This window comes from Drosophila gunungcola, chromosome 3R (assembly GCF_025200985.1).
Source record: "Drosophila gunungcola strain Sukarami chromosome 3R, Dgunungcola_SK_2, whole genome shotgun sequence".
Lineage (NCBI taxonomy): Eukaryota > Metazoa > Arthropoda > Insecta > Diptera > Drosophilidae > Drosophila > Drosophila gunungcola.
The window spans coordinates 3883165-3906414 of NC_069139.1; the positions used below are offsets into that span (position 1 = coordinate 3883165).

At 37.4% G+C, this 23250-nt stretch overlaps 1 protein-coding gene across 2 annotated transcripts in view; it reads left to right on the forward strand.

Annotated features, from left to right (window-relative positions):
- Nucleotides 1-23250, forward strand: part of LOC128256439 (tubulin beta chain) — a 26368-nt gene continuing 3118 nt past the window's right edge. Inside the window, exons 1-4 of one of the 2 annotated variants that reach the window (XM_052986823.1) lie at nucleotides 1-333; nucleotides 16782-17016; nucleotides 18467-18696; nucleotides 22783-22950. In XM_052986823.1, coding sequence (XP_052842783.1) covers nucleotides 277-333; nucleotides 16782-17016; nucleotides 18467-18696; nucleotides 22783-22950 — 690 coding nt within the window. In that variant the 5' untranslated portion in view covers nucleotides 1-276. Of the gene's footprint in view, nucleotides 334-16781; nucleotides 17017-18466; nucleotides 18697-22530; nucleotides 22699-22782; nucleotides 22951-23250 lie in introns of both variants that reach the window. The other variant, XM_052986815.1, reaches the window with a different exon arrangement.

Below are 23250 nucleotides of genomic sequence, written 5' to 3' on the forward strand. Positions count from 1 at the left end.
GTCGCTCGCCGGGCAGTCAGTTCACATTCAGTTCTTGAAGCGAGCGCGCGTCGATCGTTCTGTTTTCCATACTCTGTCGGTACCGCTTTTCAGAGAAACCGCTCCCAAAACGCTCCTCCAACTCATCTCCGGATTTTAGTCGAGTGCGTGTGCCGATTGTGATTCAGATTGATATAGCCACCGATAATTGCTGATAGTGCGTGAGTGCGTCAGTGTGTTCAATTGAATTCAAGTTAAATTCAAGTGAAAAGGGGAGGCTAAGTTTCGCAACAAAACATGAGGGAAATTGTGCATCTGCAGGCGGGCCAATGCGGCAATCAGATCGGTTCGAAGGTGCGTATAATTGATATTCCATTGGGGCCTCTATTTGCACACCTTTGCTCTATTTTCTCGCTACTTTTCGCCATCCTAACCTCACATGTTTAATTATAAAACAGAGTGGAAATAGAGAGCAACGACTATAAATCGTTCTTGGCGCGCTCTTTTTCTTTGCCTCTCGAATCTCGACTCTCTCCTCTCTCTCTTTTTCTGTTGTTTTCCTCGTTTTGTTTTTTTTTTTTGTTTTTTGTGGTAAAGCAATTAAAACGGTGGGTGGCGAAGGGGGAAAAGATTATTCCGTTAGTTGGGGAAACTATAAAACTGCAAAAAAACATAAAAGAAACCTGACGAGCTTGGCAGTTATCTTATCTATCGCTCGCTAAGATACGAATATCAGCCCGCTCGAAGTATCACATTTAAATTATCTTGGACACCAAGCATATCGCAGTCAATTAAAGCCAGAAGTTCGCTCGCAAACTAAGCAAAAACCACCTCAGTCAGGTGTAAGCAATTAGCCCTGCGCTTACTAAAGAGCTTGTGATCATCAGCAGGCTTAAGCCGGCCAGTTAACACAGATATCAAAATAAGAAAAAAATCTAGCTATTATATCAGCTGTATCAGATTTGTAACTTAAATTACAAATTCATATAAAATGTAAATAAAATACAACAATCATGAGCCCTTTGATTATTCAACTAAGCCAAATTTACCTAGAAACCGAAATAGATTACTAACAATATAATAAAAAATTAAGCAATTAAATCAGGTATGTAACCTGTGTTTCGTAACTAAATTACAAATTTAAAAAAAAAATTAAATAGCATTAACAATCCGATATCTTTCACACTAAATTTACTAAATTTGTAGATTTCATTATCAATCTAACATTTATTTTTTTGGAACACAATTGTTGTGTGTATTTTATTATTAAGGCATTTACATTAATATAAATATATGTATACAACAATGAGTTCTTTAAGAATACTGTATTACCTAAAGAAAAAAAATTTCCTTTAAAGTACAATTTCTAATAATTATTTTTCAAAATTTTAAGAATTGATATCAAAGAATAACTGTTACATTTTTCACTGTGTACCAAGGTGCTAAGCTTTTAGAAATGCGATATGCCAGACATGTATATTTGGCGGGAAGATTTAGTAGACTTTGATAGCTTCGCAGACTGCAGAAAGTATTTCGAAACTAGCTCGAAGGTTTCATTGAAGCTTCCGTCTTTGTGGCATTCATTGTTTCACAACTGGTTTCGGATATTAGCACTTTTCATGGGTTTTTTATTATGTTTGCCCTCCTACAGTTGACTGATCTTACAGTCGTAAAGAACCTGTCCCTCAGATGGTTTTTGTTGGAATTTGTAATTACCACAGAAGAGGGGCTGGTAAATAGTATCTGTATCTTGGGCGATACATCTGACTCACGAGTGACTATGACAAAGTGTTGGGCTTATGTGTGTTTCCCGCTATCGGCGGCCTCTAATCAGTGAGCTTGTTTACAGAACTTTAAACATAAATACTCGAAAAATGAAAACTGATATGGGGCGAACCGAAAATAGCAATTACATAGCGCGGCCTGGTATTTTTATTAGAACGGGGGGAGCATGCTAGCGAGCAATTAGAAAGGCTGAAATGAAAAAATCACTGTAACTTCGAGGGAACGCCCATTCTAAGCTAATTCAGCACATTAACATTAACTCGCACAATTTGCCGCGTCATGAAAATCCAGCTACAAAAAGTCGTTGACGTTTGACACAGTTCTTTTTGTATAATTTTTTTTTATGTTTTTGTGTCTATTTCCCGGCATTTCCCAGCGCGCGTTTCTCTTTTCTCGTTCTCTCTCTCTTTTACACGCTTTTCCACTTGAGTTTTATGTAAACACATCGCCACATATTTTAAAGCACTTTTTTGCGTGTTTTTTTGCGGCTAGCGCCTTTTCAGTTAATTAGAACGCACTTTTTCGGGATAAAACCTCTGGCAATCCCATCTGATTTTATGCACCCCATTACGCCCCCGAGACAGAATCAGAAACATTATTATTACAACCATATTATTACAACGCCATTGTTGCGGCCTTTGTGGATCTAAAAAATAAATACGATAATTTATGCAATTTGCCGCATATCGAATCTTTATAGATTGTATAAAACTTGTTTGTTGGTGCATTAAATTTGAATATAATAAAAGCGAGCATATTTCGTTGCTTGTCCCCTATTCATGTGCTTTTTTACACAGCCTGATTTTGTGCCTTAATTGAACGTCCTTTTCTGGTTAATTGGCTGTCAGGATGAATTATTGTTGCAGTGCAGTATAAACAAATAATAAATATGCAAAACTGCCTACGTGGCAAAATTGTATGCACAATGGCGTAAATGGTGAATGCGATTTTTAAACAAATTTTCAAAACTAATTGCTCCGGTGATAAAGGCCAATAAGCAAATAAAAAAAAAACTTAACAGATTGATAACACATTAAAAGCAGAGCTTATTCACACATGAATGGGCTGCCGCAAAACAGAAAGGATTGTAATTATAAAAACAGAGCTTAACAATTGAAAATCCCGGCAGCATATGTAGGTTTATTTAAGGACATGTTTTGCAAACATAATATTTTCATTGAATTATATTTAATTCGATTTTAAAGGATACTTGCTATTTAATCCATTTTCATGGCTTCGGTTCAATTTCGCAAAATGCATGGAAAAACGTCTTCCGGCTTTTCTTTGCCAACACCCGAAATTGATCACATATGTACACGCCAGGCAAAAGCAACGGCAAAGGCTTCTATCCAAGGATATTTTGGCCTGCAGCGAGAATTCGTTTTTTTTTCTGTTTTGTTCTTCATTATTTACATAAACCTAATTTTCCCTAAATCATTTTGTGAACAATAACAAGGAAAATCTATTTACGGCATGGCATAAAGACGAAGGAAAAGCGTTGAGCCAGCGTGGCGGGGAAAGTGCGGATGAAATTTATAGACGACGAGCACGGCGAACGGAGACACGAGAAAGGAGAGAGGAGACAGGAGACAGGAGAAAGGAGAAAGCCAGGCAACACAGACAATAAAATTAAAGAGTGGAATAAGCCGGGCTGCAACGGCTGCTCCTTTGAGCCCGAATATGCAGTCGCATAGCCGTTTATTCCGCCCCAGGATACATTTGTTTAGCCCATAATGGCAGGGCATCATCGAGCAGCGCCAAAATAATGCACAAAATTGAATTATCGATGGCGTTCGCTAGCTGGCAGCCGTAATTTCTTTATGGTTACCCGATATCGAGCCGGGTAACTGGGGAATCGGTTGGATTACATTATGGCCCGCCTTGGCACGTCATAGGTAATGCCCTTGCTCATATGCAAATGCAATTTTCATGTGGCTCAGCATAGAGACGGTTGGTTGCCGATGGGTTGAGCTGGAAAAACAAGCCATTGATAACTAAGTTGGCATCTTCACTTTAGTTCAGCGTGTTGCCAAGGATCATGTGGTGATAAACACTTGAATATACAATTTCGGTTGTTGTTTCAGTTACTCAAAATGATTTGTCTTTTCTAGAACTTTGAAAATTTATTTTGTTATTGATTAAAAATGTATTCAAACAACAAAATGTAAGCTTCCCTTTTTTTGTTACCCAACTTCCATGTAAAATTGATGTTTTTTTTATAAAAAATTAACTATATTTGCATTTTATCTTAAAAAGATATATTTCAAAAATGTTTAAATCAAGTTAACATGCATACTGTGCAGCTTACCTTTAAACTAGTGTAATTCCTTTCTATCTTATGTTATCTTATGTTTACCCAATCGGCACTTAATTTATAAGGAAATATTTTTTCCAGTGTACAGTGGCATTCAACAGTCAGTATTGTTGGGCTCCTGCATCACACACCATTTAATTTTATTTCTGCACCTGCTCATGCTTATTTTTCTGCAAATGCAAATTGGCCAAAGATGAGATCGCGTGCCCACATCGAAGTCTAATGTAATCAGATTAAATGCGCCTATTTCATTTCTCTGTTGGGGGAGCTCTGTTGTTTGCCAATTGGAGAATACACACATGCTGATATTTGATTCGGTTCTTTAGCGATTTCTCCGCAATCTCCACGAAAGAGGGCATGGTTAACAATTACCTCAGCATGCAATAAGGCATGAGCTAAAAATGGGGGAAAAAATAGGGGAGAAAAGGGCGAGTAAAAAGGGAGAAAAATACCATTTTTTTTCGCTGGCAAAATATTTTTCAATTTACATAAAAATGCGTTTATGCATACCAAATGAGCCGCATACACACCCACACACTCGCACACCACACTCGAAAACGCCCTTTTTTGCAGCTGCTAGCTCCCATCGTCCTTGCGCCTAGCTGTATGCAATAGAAAACGGCAGTGGAAAATAGGGGCGTGGCAGGTGAAAGGGGGCACAACCGCCGCTCCGCTGCACAAACTGATTATAAATAAACAAAAGGGAATTTTTATAAATATTTTCCACATACCACATACACACAGAGCCACACTCCTAGCCATTTTCGAAGCTGCTGGCTTGATGGAATATAAAAATTACTTATTTATGTATATATTTTTGCTCCGTTACACATTGCTTTGAACTTGTGCATGCAAATTGATGAACAAAAGGGGAAATCACAAAAACTGCGCATAGATATTAGCAAAACGTGCGGAGAAAATGCGGCACAGAGAAAACGCATAAAATTATTCTTTTCATGTTGTCACCTGAGCTTTACTTTTTTATTATAGAAATATTTATGTGCTTTTACCGGAAAAAGTAATTAACTAGTGGCTTGTCCCTAAAATAACATTTCTCAAATAGTTATTCTCTATCAGCATGTGTTCTTTAAAATTCTCAATATGTGGTTGGTTAATAGTACTTTAAGATAACTTTAAGTAAAACTTGATACCTAATCATTTTTATAATTATTATGATAAAATTGCCACAGAAATCGCTAGAAATTCAAAATCACCTATAAAGATGTCTTAAAGTATGTAATGAATTTAACAACTTCATACTTCGTAAAGAATCTCTCGGACTTTCAGGTTCACAACATATTGTTTCATACATTTATACACCTTTATAAATGATTTTAAATCTGTGTTGCATATAGTTTGTTATTTTGTTAAACAATCATTTCAAAAGTCTTGTAATTTTGTGTGGTGACTTCTATATGATAATTTTGAACAATTTTTTGATAAGCCCGCACTCAAAATATATAAATATTAGCCATCTTTAAAAATGATTTCCAAATTTAAGTGTTTTGTGTTTTAACTTCTCTATGATATTGCTAATCAATTTTTTATATATTCGTATTTCTCTCTGCACGAAAAGAGCCTGATCTGGTTAAAGGACACCAAACCTAACCAAAATGGAAGAGCAAGTGCTCTTCCTGCCTTTTGCGGGCACCTGTAAGCCGATTGCTCCAACCGAGCCGGCAGGTTGACCAGGCCAACAATGAAACAAAACGACACTGGCCATGTGGGCAGTCCCGCAAATGGTCATTTGTTATTTATTTAACACTTTTAAAAAGCATTCCGCTCTTTTGCTCATTAATATCTCATGCTGCTCTTAACGCCATTCAGGCTGGCAGTTCTCTGGCAAAAGTGCAAATTGCATATGGTAAGTGGAGTTGGATTGCCGAGGTGTTGGAGATGGGGCATATGTTTCATTACCATTGTTATTCGAGCAATTGTTTTCTCCTTCTCTCTTTTTTTCAGTTTTTCAATTACTTTGGTAATTTTATATTATTGAAATTGCAAGCCGCAAATTGTAATTATTGCGCATTACACTGCCAACGAGCTCTGCACGGCGGCAGATAGCGCTAGCCCCATGAAATATGTCGCCCCGTTGTAATCTGGTATTTACGAAAAAAAATTAATAACACAATAAAGCAGCTGGCAATGCGTTTTAAACTCCCGTAGTTCTCTCACCCATTGGAATTATTTATGCAATTGGATTTGGCTGCTATGCGAAGCTACAAATTGCTGTCTTGCCGATAAGCAGGCACAGAAATTTTACATACGCCCTGGGGCTCAGAGAAAGCCGCCAGATAAAGCATTCCGCCGGCAGATATTAACCGCAAAATGCTTGCAAATTTATGGAAAAATGAGGTATAATTAAGCCAAAAATACAACTGGCAAAAATAACAACAATCAAGATTGGTTTGGTGCTGCTTTTGCCTTTGCCGTGCACGTGTTTCTGTTTTGTTTTTCGATTCATTTCGGCTCGTTTTATTATATTTCCGCAAATTGCGTTGACTAATTGTGCAACCAAATACACAAATGATTTGCCTAAACAAACAAAGAGTCAAGGCTAATTTAAATTTTGAAATGCACTTTCAGGTTTATGGGAAGTACAAAAACATTTTTGTTGTCCAATTACTGAAAGTCCTGTGAAATTTTTAAATAAAAAAATAATTAAGAATCTTTTTTAATCATATAAAAAAGTTAATACAACTCTTATTGAATTTAAAGAAACATCTTCTCATTCAATAATAATAAACTATATTAGTTAATTTTTTTTTTTAATATATAGCCGATTTTATTTTAAAGGCCTTACTATTTTTGGGGGAAACAAAAACAACCAACTATTTCCAAAACCGATTATACCCCAATAAGTGTATTAAATAACCCGAAAACAACGAAAGCGAATGCGCGAAACCTCATTAAAACCAGTGTGGTCAAAATATTTATCATTTATGTGTTCCTGCTAAATCCACGCTGGACTGCCGTTTGTTTGTATTTGTTTGGACAAACATATGTCCGTCTGCATGTCCTTGAAAGATTAACATCGGTTTTATAATTTATGTCAGGTGGTAGGGGGTGAGAACAATTTCGCGAAAAGAAATTCGGTATTTCAGGCGGACCAAACCGCAAATGAACGAATAACTTGGCCTAAATGTGGAAGGGGAAAAACTATGGCGAATGAGAATCAACAATCGGTTTTTGGTTTTCGGCCATAATGATGACTAGATCAACACATTTGCCAAATTGTGCAGATATGCGCACACATATCAAAGCATAATTTAAATTTGTGGTCTGTCAAGTTAGCGCAACGAAATTAATCAAAATATTTTGAGAGCTCCGAGTGGTGCAATTATTTTGGTTTCGATTGCCGGCACCAATATGCCAATATTAGCGATTTTAGCAATTTTCTGGCAATTCAATTAAGTGCGATTCTCTGGACTGAATTAGTTTTAGAGCATGCAGTTCTTTAGCTCGCTTGCTTTGCCCCAAAATATTTCCGCATTTTACACACAAGTTTTTCAATTTACCCTATTTGCATTTGCCTTATATAGTATTGTATTTCATTTCGGGCTTATTTGACAAACAGTATTAATTGGATTTTTTATGCTCATACATATATTACCAGCCATTTCGCGTCCAAAAGGCAATTAAAATGAAAAATAAAACACTGCGCGCTGGAATTGTGTAAAAAGTTTGCAGCACTGCACTGCCTGATCAAATGGTCAAAGGGAAATTCACGCTTGGCCGTAATAAAAATTAATTTCATTGTTGAATCATATAAATCGTTATAGGATTTTCCCGCAAAATGGCCAAGTTTTATCAGCAAATGCAATCGTCCTGCGCGGTAAAGATAGAAGTACGTCGAAATTGATTAATAGAGCGAAAGTTTGCTCAGTTCTTTATCTGCCGCTTTATTGATTCCACTGCATTTCGCAATCATTATAAAAAACATGAATTATTTTGCTACCAAAGCGCCAGCAACAATTGAGGAAAAAAGAAAACAGTAATGCTATTATGGTCATTAATAACACACAGCGATTCATTTGGTCCAGCACTTAATAAAGCCAGACCTCAAAAAGAGAAGATCGCAAAAAACAATGTTTTGTTGGCTGGCGAAAAAATGCCAGTACGCATATTTTGCTGGCATTCGCATATTTGTGACAGGTACATAACCACAGATAAATTGAAATTTTCGGTGTACTCATTTGTTGAGGATAAACGTGTCGTTTTTGTTTAGAGAATTTGGGGCTTTTCTCTGCTTATTTTGTACACCTTTTCGTCTAACTTGGTCTTAATTTCTTTGGTGGCTCAGATGCCGCGCCAACAATTCAGGTGGTTGGGGCAGCCACTTGCCGTTTAACACCACATGTGCTCACACCTAGCATCACAAAACGCCGCTGCCTGACACTGTTTATTTATTTAGCTTTTGCCAAAGTGTTCTTCAAGCCATGAACTTCATATCGCTTACCATATAAATATTATTATTATTACCCTCTTTGCCCCAGGCAAGCAGCCTAAATGTGGTGTTTGTGTATAAGTCTGCATACGGAATGATGAAGTGCAAGTGGCAGTCGTTTATATGCATGGCAGGACCGTAAAACATACGTCAAAGACGGCTCCCCAAGCTGTGGCCATTAGCAAATATTATTGCAACCCTTCGGCCTAAAGGGCCAAAACTTTACACAGCCTCGCAGTCGCAGAACGTCGCCACTTCAGATGATTCTGAAGCCTACCTTGTTCATATTTGGACCCAAAATCTAAACATATCGGGTGAAAATATACCGAAGATATTGGAATTTTTAGCCATTTTAAGAGACCATTTTTTGTTTGTCCTTAAACAGATACCGAAATGTTTTATTTAACATTTATTTAAATATCTCTTTGAGGTTTAATAAAAAAAATGTATATACTTTTGCAATTAAACGTCCCGTTTATAATACATGGCTATAATATTCCTATAACACAACACTAAAAAAATTAAAAGAATAATAAAAAAAAAGAAATCACAAGTGTGTTAGTTATAAAACTAAATTTATAAATATATATTTATTGACATTTTACATAAGCGATTGTAAATATTAACGTAGCATTAATATTGATCTAATTAATTTAAATAAACAAATACAAAAAAGGTTTATGTTTAAAAATGTAGAATTAAATATTATTTAGTACATAGGAAATGGAAACACGGAACACATTGGGCAAAAGAGTGTCACCTGGGCACAAATCAAATCTGATTTGCGCCATGTTTGCTTCGTTTTGACCACGGAGCAGCAAACAATCGAGACCCTGGTGGCCACACACCACGTCACTCACGCAGACAGACGCACAAGGCAACACACCAAAACACAGACATACACACCGTGCACATTAGTTAAGTCAATAGCAGTTGGGCCAACGAAATATACAATAAATATTTACATATCTAAATCGACAATTATTGAAATCTCAATTGAAATTGTTTGTTAGCCGAATGTCTCTCTATGCGTGTGTTTAAATGAAGCCATACGCACCGTTGTCGCAGCCACATTTAATTCATACATATATATATATATCTGTTAAATCTGTACACCGAACATTGATATCTGTAGAAAGGAAAAATGACGACTGTCATTGGCGACAGTTGCCTTTAGAGGGTTGCCCCACAAAAGCAATTGGTTTCTTATGTAATATATATCAACAGCGAGGGAGGCTTGAGTAGTTGGCCTGGGCGATTAAAAATGAAAAAAACTTTAACTTTTTAACTTTGCCAATTCTCTTAAATAATAATTACTTTTTTAATATATTTTTAAGATATTTACCTCCGGATAGAAAATATTACCTGCTCACTTAGTAAACCTTATCACCTTATACATTCGTTGAATTTATTTGGTTGACCAAATAATAATAATAATAAATAAAATCCTAAATGTTTATCTCATTTCCTAATGGGTTTTAGTTGCGTACTTATTTTCACGCAATTGTTTTGTAATTTAATTGTAGAACTTGTTAAGTAATTAAAAAACGGTTTAAAGCTCTTCCTTTAATAAATTCAAATCACTTGACAATCAATTATTTCAAGCCTATATTTAATCTAATTCTTGTAAATAAATAAGTAACTATTTCTGACGGATTCAAAATATAACTATTCGAAGAGAGTTTTAGCAACTCATTCATTATTATTAAATAGTTCGGCTTCTCATTTATCATATTTATTATAATTTTTTTTAAACATCATACTGCAAACTCATTTAATCGAGCTCAAAGAAGACAGTGCATTCATTCAATTTCCACTAGTGCTCCTCACTGCCAACGGTGCGTATGAGTTATGGAAATTTTAATTATAAGCTATTTGATGTTGCTCTTAGACTGCGTCATCGTTGTCCTTGTGAGTTTGTGCACACAGGCGGCACCACACAATAAGCCGAAAGCCGAATGACCAACACTAATGAACAAATATTTGCATATCCTTGCCAGACAAGAGTCTTTGGCCATGCCTTGATCCTGCTGCCCCATTGATTAAATTAGTATAGTATAGTAGAACAGCCTCCATGGCATCTCTGCACATTAATGTCAAAGGCAATTAAAAAAATATAAAAATAAAAATACAACATAAACAACGGAGGAGAACGGCAAACAAATAAAAAAAACACCGAATGTGAAAATACTGCGCTGCGAATGGAACGCAACGCACTGATAATGACAATTAGTGGCCACATTTAAATTGATGCACTTGACGATAAATGCAATTGCAAATTCAGCCACCATGCGTGTGTACAAAGGGTAAATTACAGAGGAAAAATTGCATTTTTCTGGCCAACCCAACTCGCCTCGAAACTCACACGTGCTGTCCAAATTGAGGCTGCCATGCCGAGCAATAAATTGCAGCTGCATCGCCAATTGCTTCATTCGCAATGGCTACGTGAGTCTAATTATGCTGCTCCGTTCGGCAGGACTCTGGCCCACAAAACAAGCTATATACACACTCGGAAAACCCGATTTTCCATAGACTTTTGGCTTCACTTAAAATAGGAAAATATATTCGTGACTATAAATTTGTTGTTTTTTATATTGTATTCGGATTTTTATGTTTGAAATAAAACTTAATCTTTATAAATTTTGTTTTTAGTGCTTTACCTAATTTTTTAAATATTTATCTTAGTTTTATCACAGAAATATTAATTTCTAAGAATTGATTGCTAGTTAAAATATTTTTGTTCCTTTAAAAATGTTATTTATATGTAAATTCAAATTTTGAGTGTTGGAAATTAAGTTCACAATTAACTTATCCTGTTTTAAAGTGCTTTAACTATATTTTTACTGGCTACAAATGATTTAAATGTATAATAAGATCTAAAAAGATGTTTATGCTAAATTGATTTAAATAAAATAAACTTTTTGGTCTAAAGACAATTTTTATAATTTCTAGAAAATTCTTAACCAAGAAAATAAGCACCATAAAATATAGAAAATATCAAAGGTGACTTTTTTGGAGTCTAGTGCATACGTTCGAATTTTTCTTAGTGCCAGTGCCTTTTTATGGCCCTAAACGACGTCGGCCAATAAAGACAACATGCGAGTGTAACATAGCTGTCAACTGTCGATAAGATCCTTTTAGTGTTATTACAAAATATCCTTGTATTTCTGTCTCCATTCGACGGGGCATTAAGCGTAGTTTGGGGTACAATTCGTTATTTGCCTTGTGCACACATAAATTGCATTTTTGAGCAGTCGGAGACGGATGGAGCTCAGCTGCCAATTGGCAGTATCCAGTATTCAGTATCCAGTATCCAGTTACCAGCTGAGGATATGGCATGTAACCTCGAATATATGGTAGATTTATACTTTTTGTTCTTTTTGTCGCTGCGAATCGAATGGTTTATGGCCGCAGGCTGCAAAGTGTCATCCATCGATGGGCGGCCGTTAAGTTTCCAGAGTGTTTTGCCGCTTTCGGTTTTATTGCAAAGGGTTATTTTCCACATTCACATTCACGTCCATTTCCCCCGGCCAAAGCTCATTACTCTAATGGATGCCAAATGCAATCCCCACACCCTCAATGCCCTCCGAATATTCAAATTCACTTTTTTGGGGAAATTAAAATAAATTAACTTGGCCGTACGCTTTGCATTTTAAGTGTTCGACCGCAAATCGCGCGGATTTGTCGCACATTTCTAAATTGGCAAATGATCGAAAAGCGCTGAAATCCTGTTTATTATTTTATAATTAGTTTAATGCCAGTGGCCGAAAATTAAAATGCATTTCCAAATTGTTCCGCTCTCAGTGGCTCGTCGGTGGGTTAAGGCATCGCCCAAAGAGTACGGCATACGGGTTAATGCGTATGCGGTTGCTTTTTTAATGATTTTCACGCACGAATGTTAATTAGAAATGCAGTTTTTTGTTTATCTTCTGGCATTTGCATGCGGGCACATTGAAATATATAGATATTTAATTATTTATTTTAATTGAATTTTAACAACTTTACATTTAATATTTTTTGGTTGCTGATAACTTAATTAAATTTTACTTTAAACAGATGCATACCATTACAAATTTGCAAAAAGGCAGGATTTAAACTAAATAAAATAGTCTATTTGGAGTGAGAACTTTTCATGAATACTCGTATGAATAAATAGCGAACCGAAATCCGGCGCGCAATCATTTCGCATGTCAAGCTCAGCGCCTTGAGACAAACTTGGCCATCATTTAATATTTATTACTGCAATTGTTTATTATTTATGTGAGCCGCGAGCTACGGCATCAAATTTAGTATGCAAACGCAGCTGCCGCGCAACCGGCCACCCCCCGTGCCACGCCCACCGCCCCGTTCACTTCCGGTGCGACATGCACTTCCGTCGCTTTGCGCCACGCACATCCTTGTCTAAAACAAGCTAAAATGTCATCTTATAGCCGTCGGCTGAAGGCGAGGGCACAGAGCTTAAATGCAGTGAAAACAAACAAGTGTAATTTGCGATCAAAAGCGGATTTTATTTTTTTACTGGTCAAAACATTATTTAAAAGGCATTTTCAGAACTGCTATGGAAATAGATATCTACATTACTTAAGTTCTAAAAGGAATAGAAAATGGTGTCTTAAAACCTAAACCTTATATTTATAAAAAATACTTAAGCTATTTATATCAATTGACTTATTTGAATTATGAAATACCAATAAACTATACGGTAAAGTGAAATAAAATGATAACTTAAAAGCAAATCTTGTATTTTAAAAGTTGTTTAATGGCTAAATATAAAGAAAATATAAATAAATAAGATAAGATACATCTAAATATAAAAAAGTTTAAATGGATTTAAGAAATGTCTATAAAATAAAAATTTCAATTCAAAGTCAAAGAAAAATATGGATTAACAATTTTTTCATTATTTAGCTTTAAAGGGTTTAAAAAAGGCAGTTTAAGGTAACTAAGCGAAATATTCGAAAGCTCAACTTAAAGACTTATTCTTGGCCGTGTAAAAGCTGGTCAGAATTAATTTATGCGCTTTTTTTACATCTTCCTTTGGATCGCGACTTTGTCACTTGACTTTTGTTTCCGTTTTTTGTGCAAACGCTCTGGGAATTTAATTTTGGATTTCTTTCAAGTGAGACCAAGGGTTTTTTTGGAGACCAACAAAAAGTGGGCGCCGGAAAATGGCGCCGCCCTGGTCAACGCACGCAGCTCTTTGTTTACTTTTAATTTGATCATTGCTGCTTTTTTAAAGGGCCAAGTGCCTTTCGCCAGGTCTCCTCTCTGTGCCACATGGAAGCAATTTTGTAATTAAGCAATTTGACCGCAGTCAGTGAAAAAGTTTTAAGCAAATGAAGGCAGCATAATTGTTTTTATTTTTTTTTTTTGTTTTGCCCATTTCATGAGTTGGCAAATGGGAAGCTGATGGCCTGTCGCGGGCTACTTTATCCACTTCAAAAACTGCCAAACACGGGGTGCTCTCTCTTGTCAGAAGCAAACGCCGGTGATGGGCAGATCGACTGGCAAAAGTTTTTGTAAATAAATTATGCTGCTCACTGCTCACTCAATGCCAATGGCTGGCAAACGGAGCAACAACAGTCGAAAAGAAAAGCGCTTATCTGCAATTGGCTTCGTATTGCTAGAAAGCATTTCCATTTCCCCGCAGGCAACAAGTGAAAAGAAGGGGTTGTTGGGTTTATCCAAAGAGTTGCGCATGCAAATCAAAGTTATTGTCAAGCCAAAAGTGCCCACCGATGCGTACAATTGAGTGTCATATTTCCAGTTTCCAGTTTGTTATGTATGCAAAAGCCAGCATGCGAGGGCCAAACTTTTCCCTACCAGCCGGCAAAGTTTTCTTGGCCAGCGATTTTTCTTGTCTCTGTGTTTTGGCCATGCAACTTGTTATCATTGTTGCGTGTCTAAGAGCCAATGGAGGAGTAAAACTTTTTGCCAAACAATCGCACTAGTGCCAGGGCAAACATTTATGCGGCTCTCTGCGATTAGCATGGAAAAGCTGAATGCCAGCAATAAAAAAATATAAAAAAAGTAGAGCATACGCTAAGGGGCTGGCACAAAAAGGACGTCTGTGCCGGCGCTCTATGTGTGTGTGCAATCAACCGTTATCAAATTTTTCGAACTTTTACAACTTTCACCTAGCCCTCAAAACACTTTCGCCCCCAACCACCACCGCTTTCCCTTTGTTCGCTGTTCGAAAAGACTTCAACGCTTTACGCAAGCCACTTAACTATTTATGGCCCAACTGCAGGCGTGTGTTGTGTGTGCTGTGTGTGCGGTGTGTGTGCGCGTGAATCCTCGGAAGAGTGCGCCTCAAAGTGCTCGATGGAATGTCTGACAAGCGGGCTTGACATAAACACCGGATGCCATACATTATTCAGGACGTTCTCTTACCATTTACAGACAAAAAATATTCCCTTCACGATGTCATATCGATTCTTTTATAACTTTATATATCATGAAATACCATTTCAAATCAATTAAAATAATATTGCTCACAAATTATTAATTGTTTCTGAGCAATATATTTTGTTTTGCATGGAAATATTTGTTTCTTTCTGATAAATGCAATAAATTACAAAATAAACATGATTATTGCATATTAAAAAAAAAAAAACTTTATAAAAAGCAAACAAGTGGTATAATTTGATTGATTTTGTGGCTATAATGAGTTTGTGATTTTTAGTTAAAACAAATTTAAAGAACATATATATTTGTTTATATTTGTTTAAATAACAACGACAAAGCCAAAACTAACTTACATTCAAAATATATGGTGTAAAATAGAAGAAAAAAGATTTTTATTTAAGCAAGAGGCTCTTTCGTTCCGCCTGGCTGAATATCAATAAAACTCTTTTAGATTTGAAATATCGATACGTCACAGATAAGATAAGTTGTGATATAAAAACTACCAAAATTTTCCATCAATTGTATTTTTGTGTGTATTTTTTTAAACTGTGCCGCCAATTTCTCGACAGTCCACTTAAGTTTACAACGTTGTCAGAGTCGCATCTTCACAGGCTTGTATAACTAATTAAAATTCATATTCAGTAATCAATCTGCCGCCGACCTTCGGTAATACCAGCCAAGCAGGATAAAAATGCGTAAAAAATACCCGCATATATAAAAGTGAATTCATGGCTCTTGGGCTGCCACTGTCATTGCCACTGCCACTGCCATCGTTTGCCTTTAAGTCCATTAAAAATCATTTCGATCAATGGGAGCCGTGGCAGGCCGAGCGCGCACATTGCGATTTTCTCACAATTAGCATTTTCCCCAGCAATTTCCCCCGCAATTTCCCAGGCACCACACCACTCACCTGTCGAGCAGGAAAGCAGGAAGGCAGGAAAGGCGGAGGGGGGTCGATTGAAACATTTTTAAAAATTTGAAATTCATATGCGCAGCAAACGTGAAATGTTTTGCCAAGCGTATTGTGCAATAAAAAATAAAGAGCCAAACCAAAAACAAAACAAACACGATGCACACGAGCTGGAGAAATTCTTGTGTAAATAAAATCGAGGAACGCTATCGAGATGGTATACGTATACGTGTGCGATTCAAAATGTATATATGCGCAGGTATATGTGTATGAAAACACCTAAAAGGATTCAATTATTCCCGCTCGTTACACAACAACAAAAAATACAAAAAATAAATAACACGACAGGAAAAAATTGCGCGCCCATGGAAGTATGCAACAGAAAGTGCTCACGGCATGTAAAGTGCTTGCTGTGCGTGTGTGTGTGTGTAAGGGGGAGGGGGAGGGTGAGGGTGGTGGAGAGGGGGAGTCGGGGTGGCGTGGCAGGGTCATGCAGCATATGCACGCGCATAAATCGACGACAGATACGGCGGCAATAAAAGCATGAACCATGTAAAAAGGACACTCATATTTATATGCATTGATTGCCAAAGCAATGCAACCCAAACACACGCATGCACACACGCCTACTCACACACACCGTCACACCCTCACCCCTCCCTCACCCGCACAACATTGATTGTAAAATAATATTTCTGAAAAAGAAAAAGGAGCTTCGCAACGGAGCCTCGCGAAATTTCATTGCATACAAACGGGGGCTGTCGTGAAATATCACGCATACGTCATGTGAAAAGCTCGGTGGGTTGGACACATATGCAAATGCGCTCATTTCGACCACCGCACATTTGCATACATCAGCCAGGCCTCCATTATGCACTTAAATCATTATTGAAACGGCATTAAAGTTGCAATTCGCTTCGCCTTTCCTTATTTTTCAGTTCTGGGAAATTATTTCCGATGAGCATGGCATCGATCCCAATGGATATTACCACGGCGAGTCCGATCTGCAGCACGAGCGGATCGATGTCTACTACAACGAGGCCAGCAGCGGCAAGTACGTGCCGCGAGCGGTCCTCATCGACCTCGAGCCGGGCACCATGGACTCCGTCCGCCAGTCGCCGATGGGCCAGCTCTTCCGGCCGGACAACTTTGTCTACGGACAGTCGGGCGCCGGTGAGTTGACATCCCACAGTTGCAGATTATCGGTGGACTGACATATCGGCAAATCCCTTATCTGTATTATGTCGATATGGCACTTCAAAGATATCTGCTAGCTATTTTTGTTCGTTGTTTGTTATTGAGCGATTTCTTTTTACTGTATTTTTATTATTAAGTGTTTAACTAAGCTAAAGGTTAACCTCTACACATTGACAATGACATTTCTGTGTTCGCCTTAATCTGTTTAGTAACCAGTCTTTTTGGCATTTTCCTAATGCATTTCCGTTGCACTTGTTAATGGGTGAATGTCGTGTTCGTGTGCCAGAACGTGGCTTTTGTATTCCTGCTGCTTTTTGGGGATGCTTTTGTTTTGACCAAAGCTGTGGGCTCCATCATCAATGGTCTGCGTATGTCCTTTGCCAGACAAAGGCAGTTATTGCAGCTGCGTGGTGGCCTGGTTGCAACAACGAAAACAGGAGCAACAGGAGCGGCAGCAACAGTCGTGCTTTGATAAGTGCCAACCAATTGACAAGATGGGCTCTCGATGGAGGTTATTGTTATCGCTGGCGAGCTTATCAGCTAAAAGCCTTCGGTGGGATGCTTCGATGGTGTTGTTCCTGCCGCTGGCAGGACCTTCCTCCCCCTCCTCACTTCACCCTCAGTTGCCATTCATGCTGATGGTGATGATGATTGCAATTATAAAATGCCCTGCGGATGATGACGAAAATTAATTTTGTACATGTCAGCCGCTGCTGCTGCTTTTGCTACTGCTGTAATGACCCACAATCGAAGAACTCAGCTGATTAATGCTCTAATTTAAGCACAAACAAGTCATAAATTAAGTAATTTTTGAAGGAACTGTAAATGTAAAAGTATTGTCTTTAAAATTGAGATAATAATTTTTAGAAGCATTAACAATATTAAGACTGATTAATAAATTAAGGGCAAGATTAAAATTAAAAATTCAAAAGCTAAAATAAGATGTAGCCTTTTTTGTATTATCTAAGACCGTATAAAATTAAGCTTATCTATTTTATCGTTAAATTCATTCATTTTCTTTTTAAAATATCTTAATATTGTTAATGTTGATTAAACTAATAATTTTAATTATTTTCATACAAAAAAAAATTATTTTCATACAACAACGAAACATCTAGTTGTCATGTATTTTTATAGATGAATGTAACAAAAACAAAACACAAGTTTCTATAATAGATAAAGAAAAAAATCTTATTAAATGCTCAAAATTAAACAAAAATAAAAGTTAAATATTATAAAAATATGCAGACCCCACACACACAACCTATTTTTAGTTTTTGTGTATTGTTTTGAATAGATGTAACAAAAGAATCATACGTTTTTATAATAAATAGGGGAAAAAAAAAACATTTTAAATACCCACCATTAAATAACTTGTAAATAAGTAAGAACTGCAAAATCTTAACCTACTTTTACCCTTTGGCAGGCAACAACTGGGCCAAGGGCCACTACACAGAGGGCGCCGAACTGATCGACTCCGTGCTGGAGGTGCTGCGCAAGGAGTCCGAGGGTTGCGACTGCCTGCAGGGCTTCCAGCTGGCCCACTCGCTGGGCGGAGGCACTGGCTCCGGACTGGGCACCCTGCTCATCTCAAAGATCCGCGAGGAGTACCCCGATCGCATCATGCTCTCGTTCTCCGTGGTGCCCTCGCCGAAGGTAAGTGCTTGTCTCCTTGTCTATTGGGTGCACCTGCCATCGCTTCTACCTGCTACAGATCATCATCATTGTGGTCATGACGAATGCAATCCGCTTAGCAAAATCAGCTTACTGCCGCGCACAATGGCGAGGAAATCATGGTGTCCTTCGTTGACAACCGTTGAACGGTTGACAACGAGGGGGCTTCTTTCTCTATAGATTTGGGACGCAATGGATCCACCCATGGACCGACCAATGGTGGCGGTATTAAGCCGACCCAAAAGCGCTTTACACCTGCACGCGTTTTGGCCAAATTAGCAGGCGAAAGCCATAGAGAGCCGCTCCCGTACATTTGCGCGCCCAATGTATGCCACAAATGTTGTTTTATTTATGCTATTCATACGCCAAATTCAATTGGCGGCTTTGTGCGCGACCTGGTGGGCCAGCTTTGACCGAATAATTCTAATTAATTTGCAGACGAAATTAGCAACGACCAGCGGCCGAAAGCCTAATTGGCAATGCAATTTTAATGCAATTTAGTGGCTCGCAATCGCAAGATTGACCTCCTCTTCTCTGCCCAACCAACTTTTTTATTATTATATATACCATATATATCACCTCGCTGCCTTTTTTGACACGCCTCAATTGCCGCTTGATTAACCCAGTTGCATATTATTACACGTGCATTCAGAATTGTAGACGTAGAAATATTAATATATATGTTGTAAGCGTGCAAGCGGCACGTGGTCTGCCTTCATTTGCATTATTCGCATTTAATTACATTTTGACGTTTAATTTAATTTATTCAGTGCAGAATTAAGTGCCATTGACAGGAGGGTTCCCAGTAAAGTTTTATTGAAATTCTATAACATATTTATTTATAACATATATTTTGATTTAAAAGAAAACAAGTTTAGTTCATTTACATTTAACTAACCAAATATTAAGTGTTCAATTTGATGTGTTTTTGATTATATTACAATCAGAATAAAGGGAAATATTTATACACAATATTCGGTATTTTATTTATTTTAAAAGATTTGTATGTTTATGTAAATCCTAACAGATAAAAATTCCGATTTGTTGTGCTTTCTTTGATACGCAAACTTTGAGCAACTGGATTGCACATTTAATTATCAAAAACTTAACAACAAGTTTATGGTTTTGTGAAAAACTACTTAAGCTGCTTTAGAAAGATAACCACCTAGATAATCTGATTATAAGTTTTAGGTAGTTGCTTGTTTTTCAATTTATTGTTAAGGGATTAAATTTCCATTGTGATTTATAAGTTTAGATATTCGCAATTGTAAGTTTTAAGACTCTGGACAAGAGAAGAAAAAGTCTGTGAGGCGTGAAATTAACATTTGACAATGTTCTTATTGGCATATCGGAGTACACTATAAATTTTATGGAATTTTTAGTGGGGCCCACAGGCTCTGTTTCTCTTGTGCGTTAAATTTATTACCGTCACGGCCGAACGCCAATGGTCAACTATTGAACCACTACCCGATCCTCCCGACCCCTGACCCCTGACCCCTGAATGGGGGGGATTTAACTTTAAATGCCAGAATACATCCCCCAATATGTCCCCCTGTTTTTCGACTGTTATTTATGTGCCGAGCTGGGTTTGCTTGGCTTACCGCAATGTTTTGGTTTCGGCGGTCATTTTATTGCGGCCTGGCCTGACACATGCCTGTCACGTTATAGCGGTTTTAATATGTGTGCGTATATACTATAATTTAATAGTTTTTCATACCCATCAGCCCTTCAGCCCCTTAGCCCATCGGTGCAATGTAAAGCCTTTGTCGCTTTGATAAGCGGCATTTATGCAAATTCAGCGGCCAGTCACACGAAATAATCAGAATAATCAGGGGAGATGGCACAAAAAAAACAGTTCATTAATTAACGAATGTCGCTTCGGATCTCATATCCATAGAGCATCGGAGATTTGCACCTGTCTGTTGGACAAAGCATTGATATCAAAATGCAGGCTCGTAAATCGTCCAGATTCAGAATCACACAAACACTAGGCATCTAGGCAGACAAATATTGTTTCCTGGCGGTGTACAAATAGTGAGGCTGGCAACAAATGCCAAATACAAAATGCAAAATGCATATGCCCGAGCATAACTCATTAGTATTAACTGCATGTACCACCTAAGCAAAGGTGTGTTTGTGTATTTTAAGTGTGAGGGTGTACAGTGAAAACTAGAGAACAAAGCAGGCATCATATATTTCTGAAGTAAAATAATAGTCAAACAAGTAAGATGTGCAGGAGCTATTAAAACCAATCATCAAAAATCATTTGGCGTTTAAAATCACTTAAGAAGTTGTCTAAAAGAATGGCGACAATAAATTTTGAGTCCGGAAGCTCGGTAAATTCGTTCTTAATAACGATGTTATATTTTTCACAGCACACTTTTAGACACATTTGCCGAATATTTAAAATCCCCGAAGTAAATTTATTTAAATTAAAAATACAAAAACGTTATAATAGTCTCTAAAGAATGTTATGAATTTCAAAGTCAAAGCAATTCAAAAGAAATTCATTATATAAAAGGTTCCACAAAAATCAGATTTTTATATAATTTATAAAGGTGTATTAACGTAAATATTTTTAAAAACTTTTCCAAGTGCAAGGTGCTTAATGTGTGTGCGCTCTAGGGCTGTGGCCATTAAATAATTGCCACAATTTATGTGCACACACTTGGTATACGGCAAACCAAGTCTGGAGTGAAGTTTGTCGCATGCTCAATGGAAAACTTCCTTCCCCCCCATTAAAACCCACCTCATAAGAGCCCTGCCTCTTGGCTCCGCAAATATAGAGGACAAGCCAAAGATTATACATAATTTTCAATTTGCACCACACAACACACACCAGACATGTATGAATGCGATTGTGAATGGGGGTATAGCTGGCACCCAGATGTTTGTGCAACATGCAACTGCATTTATGCAACAACTCTCGGCCTGAGTGCTGCTCCAGGCTCAAAATAGCATTAGCAACTGCAGGTTGCAGCCACAACAACACAACACAACTGCCTGTATTAATAGGGTCTGCTATTCAGTTAGCACTGCATTCGAATTGCATCCTGTTGGCAGAATGCATTTTTCTTGTCCATGAACAACTCAAATGCCGACCATGCGAATTAGGCCAAAAGAAGTGCAAATTAGACGAGGAGTGCGGCCAATCGTTGATTATTGCCATTAACAAGTATAGCCAGCATAGAAACAGACTTCAGTTTGGATTAAACTTCTTGTTTTCAAAGCGACTTTCAAAAAAGGAAGTCCTTAAAAGTCCTTAGGTAAATTATATTAATAGTCATTTAGGAGAATATTTGATTTATGCCTGAAATTTAATAATAATTAATAAATAAAGTTCTTGATAAAAATACATTTTAAAATACATTTTTTAATTTTAATTTAGCATAAAAAATAGAAGTATAAACTTTGAATTTATATACATGCATTTTTCATTTTTTTAATAAAAAAATTGTAAGTAATAAGCGAAGACTTAAAACAAAATAAATAAAACAATATTATTTTAACACATGTTGGAAGTAAGCACAGAACTTATAATATTAATATAAAATCTGAATATATCCATTTTTAAAAGCACAATATTCTTTCAACATAACTACTTAAATGTGCTGAGTTTGCTAAGCAGCCTTGCGTCTGGAAAGCTTTAGCAATACCATCCATCCATTTTCCCAATCCATTTAGCCACCACATGTTGTGTGTGTGCGCCTGCTGATAGCTGAAAGCATTGCTAATTAACGAACTTGTGTCTGCTCCTATTCCTGCATGTCGCTGCGCTGCTCCAACTCGCTGCTCCAACTCAAATGCGGTGTCCAGGTGTCCGACACCGTGGTGGAACCGTACAATGCCACGCTGTCCATCCACCAGCTGGTGGAGAACACGGACGAGACCTTCTGCATTGACAACGAGGCTCTCTACGACATCTGCTTCCGCACGCTGAAGCTATCGTCGCCCACCTACGGCGATCTTAACCACCTGGTTTCCGTGAGTACCCCTTGGCCAATCTATCTAATGCGTCCCCCTTTCCTGCTCCATCCCCATCCAACCCATTGAACATTCCGGGAAAAGGTGTCCGAGGTGGTGGTGGAGCCGTATAACGCCACGTTGTCCCTGCACCAACTTATTGTGAACACCGATTTGACGTTCTGCATCGACAACGAGGCCTTGTATGACATTTGCTATCAGAGCCTGCGACTCTGCTCGCCCACATACGAGGATCTCAACCACCTGGTGTCCGTAAGTAATCAAGGATTTAAATGGAATTTAAAAACAAAAGTTGAACAAGATGTCCGAATGTCAACACCAAAAAAAAAGGAAGGAAAACAGAGATGCGAAATATTTCCAGATTTAACACCAAAATATAAACACCCACCTCAGAAATCGTTTCATATATAATTTCAAATAATTTTTCAAAATAAATAAAAATTCGACCTCAATTTTCTTGGATCTCAAAATATAAAAAGTTAAAAAAAACGGTTAGTATAACACACATTTCCTTAGTTTTCTTGGATTTTTAAATACTTGAAATACGGCCAA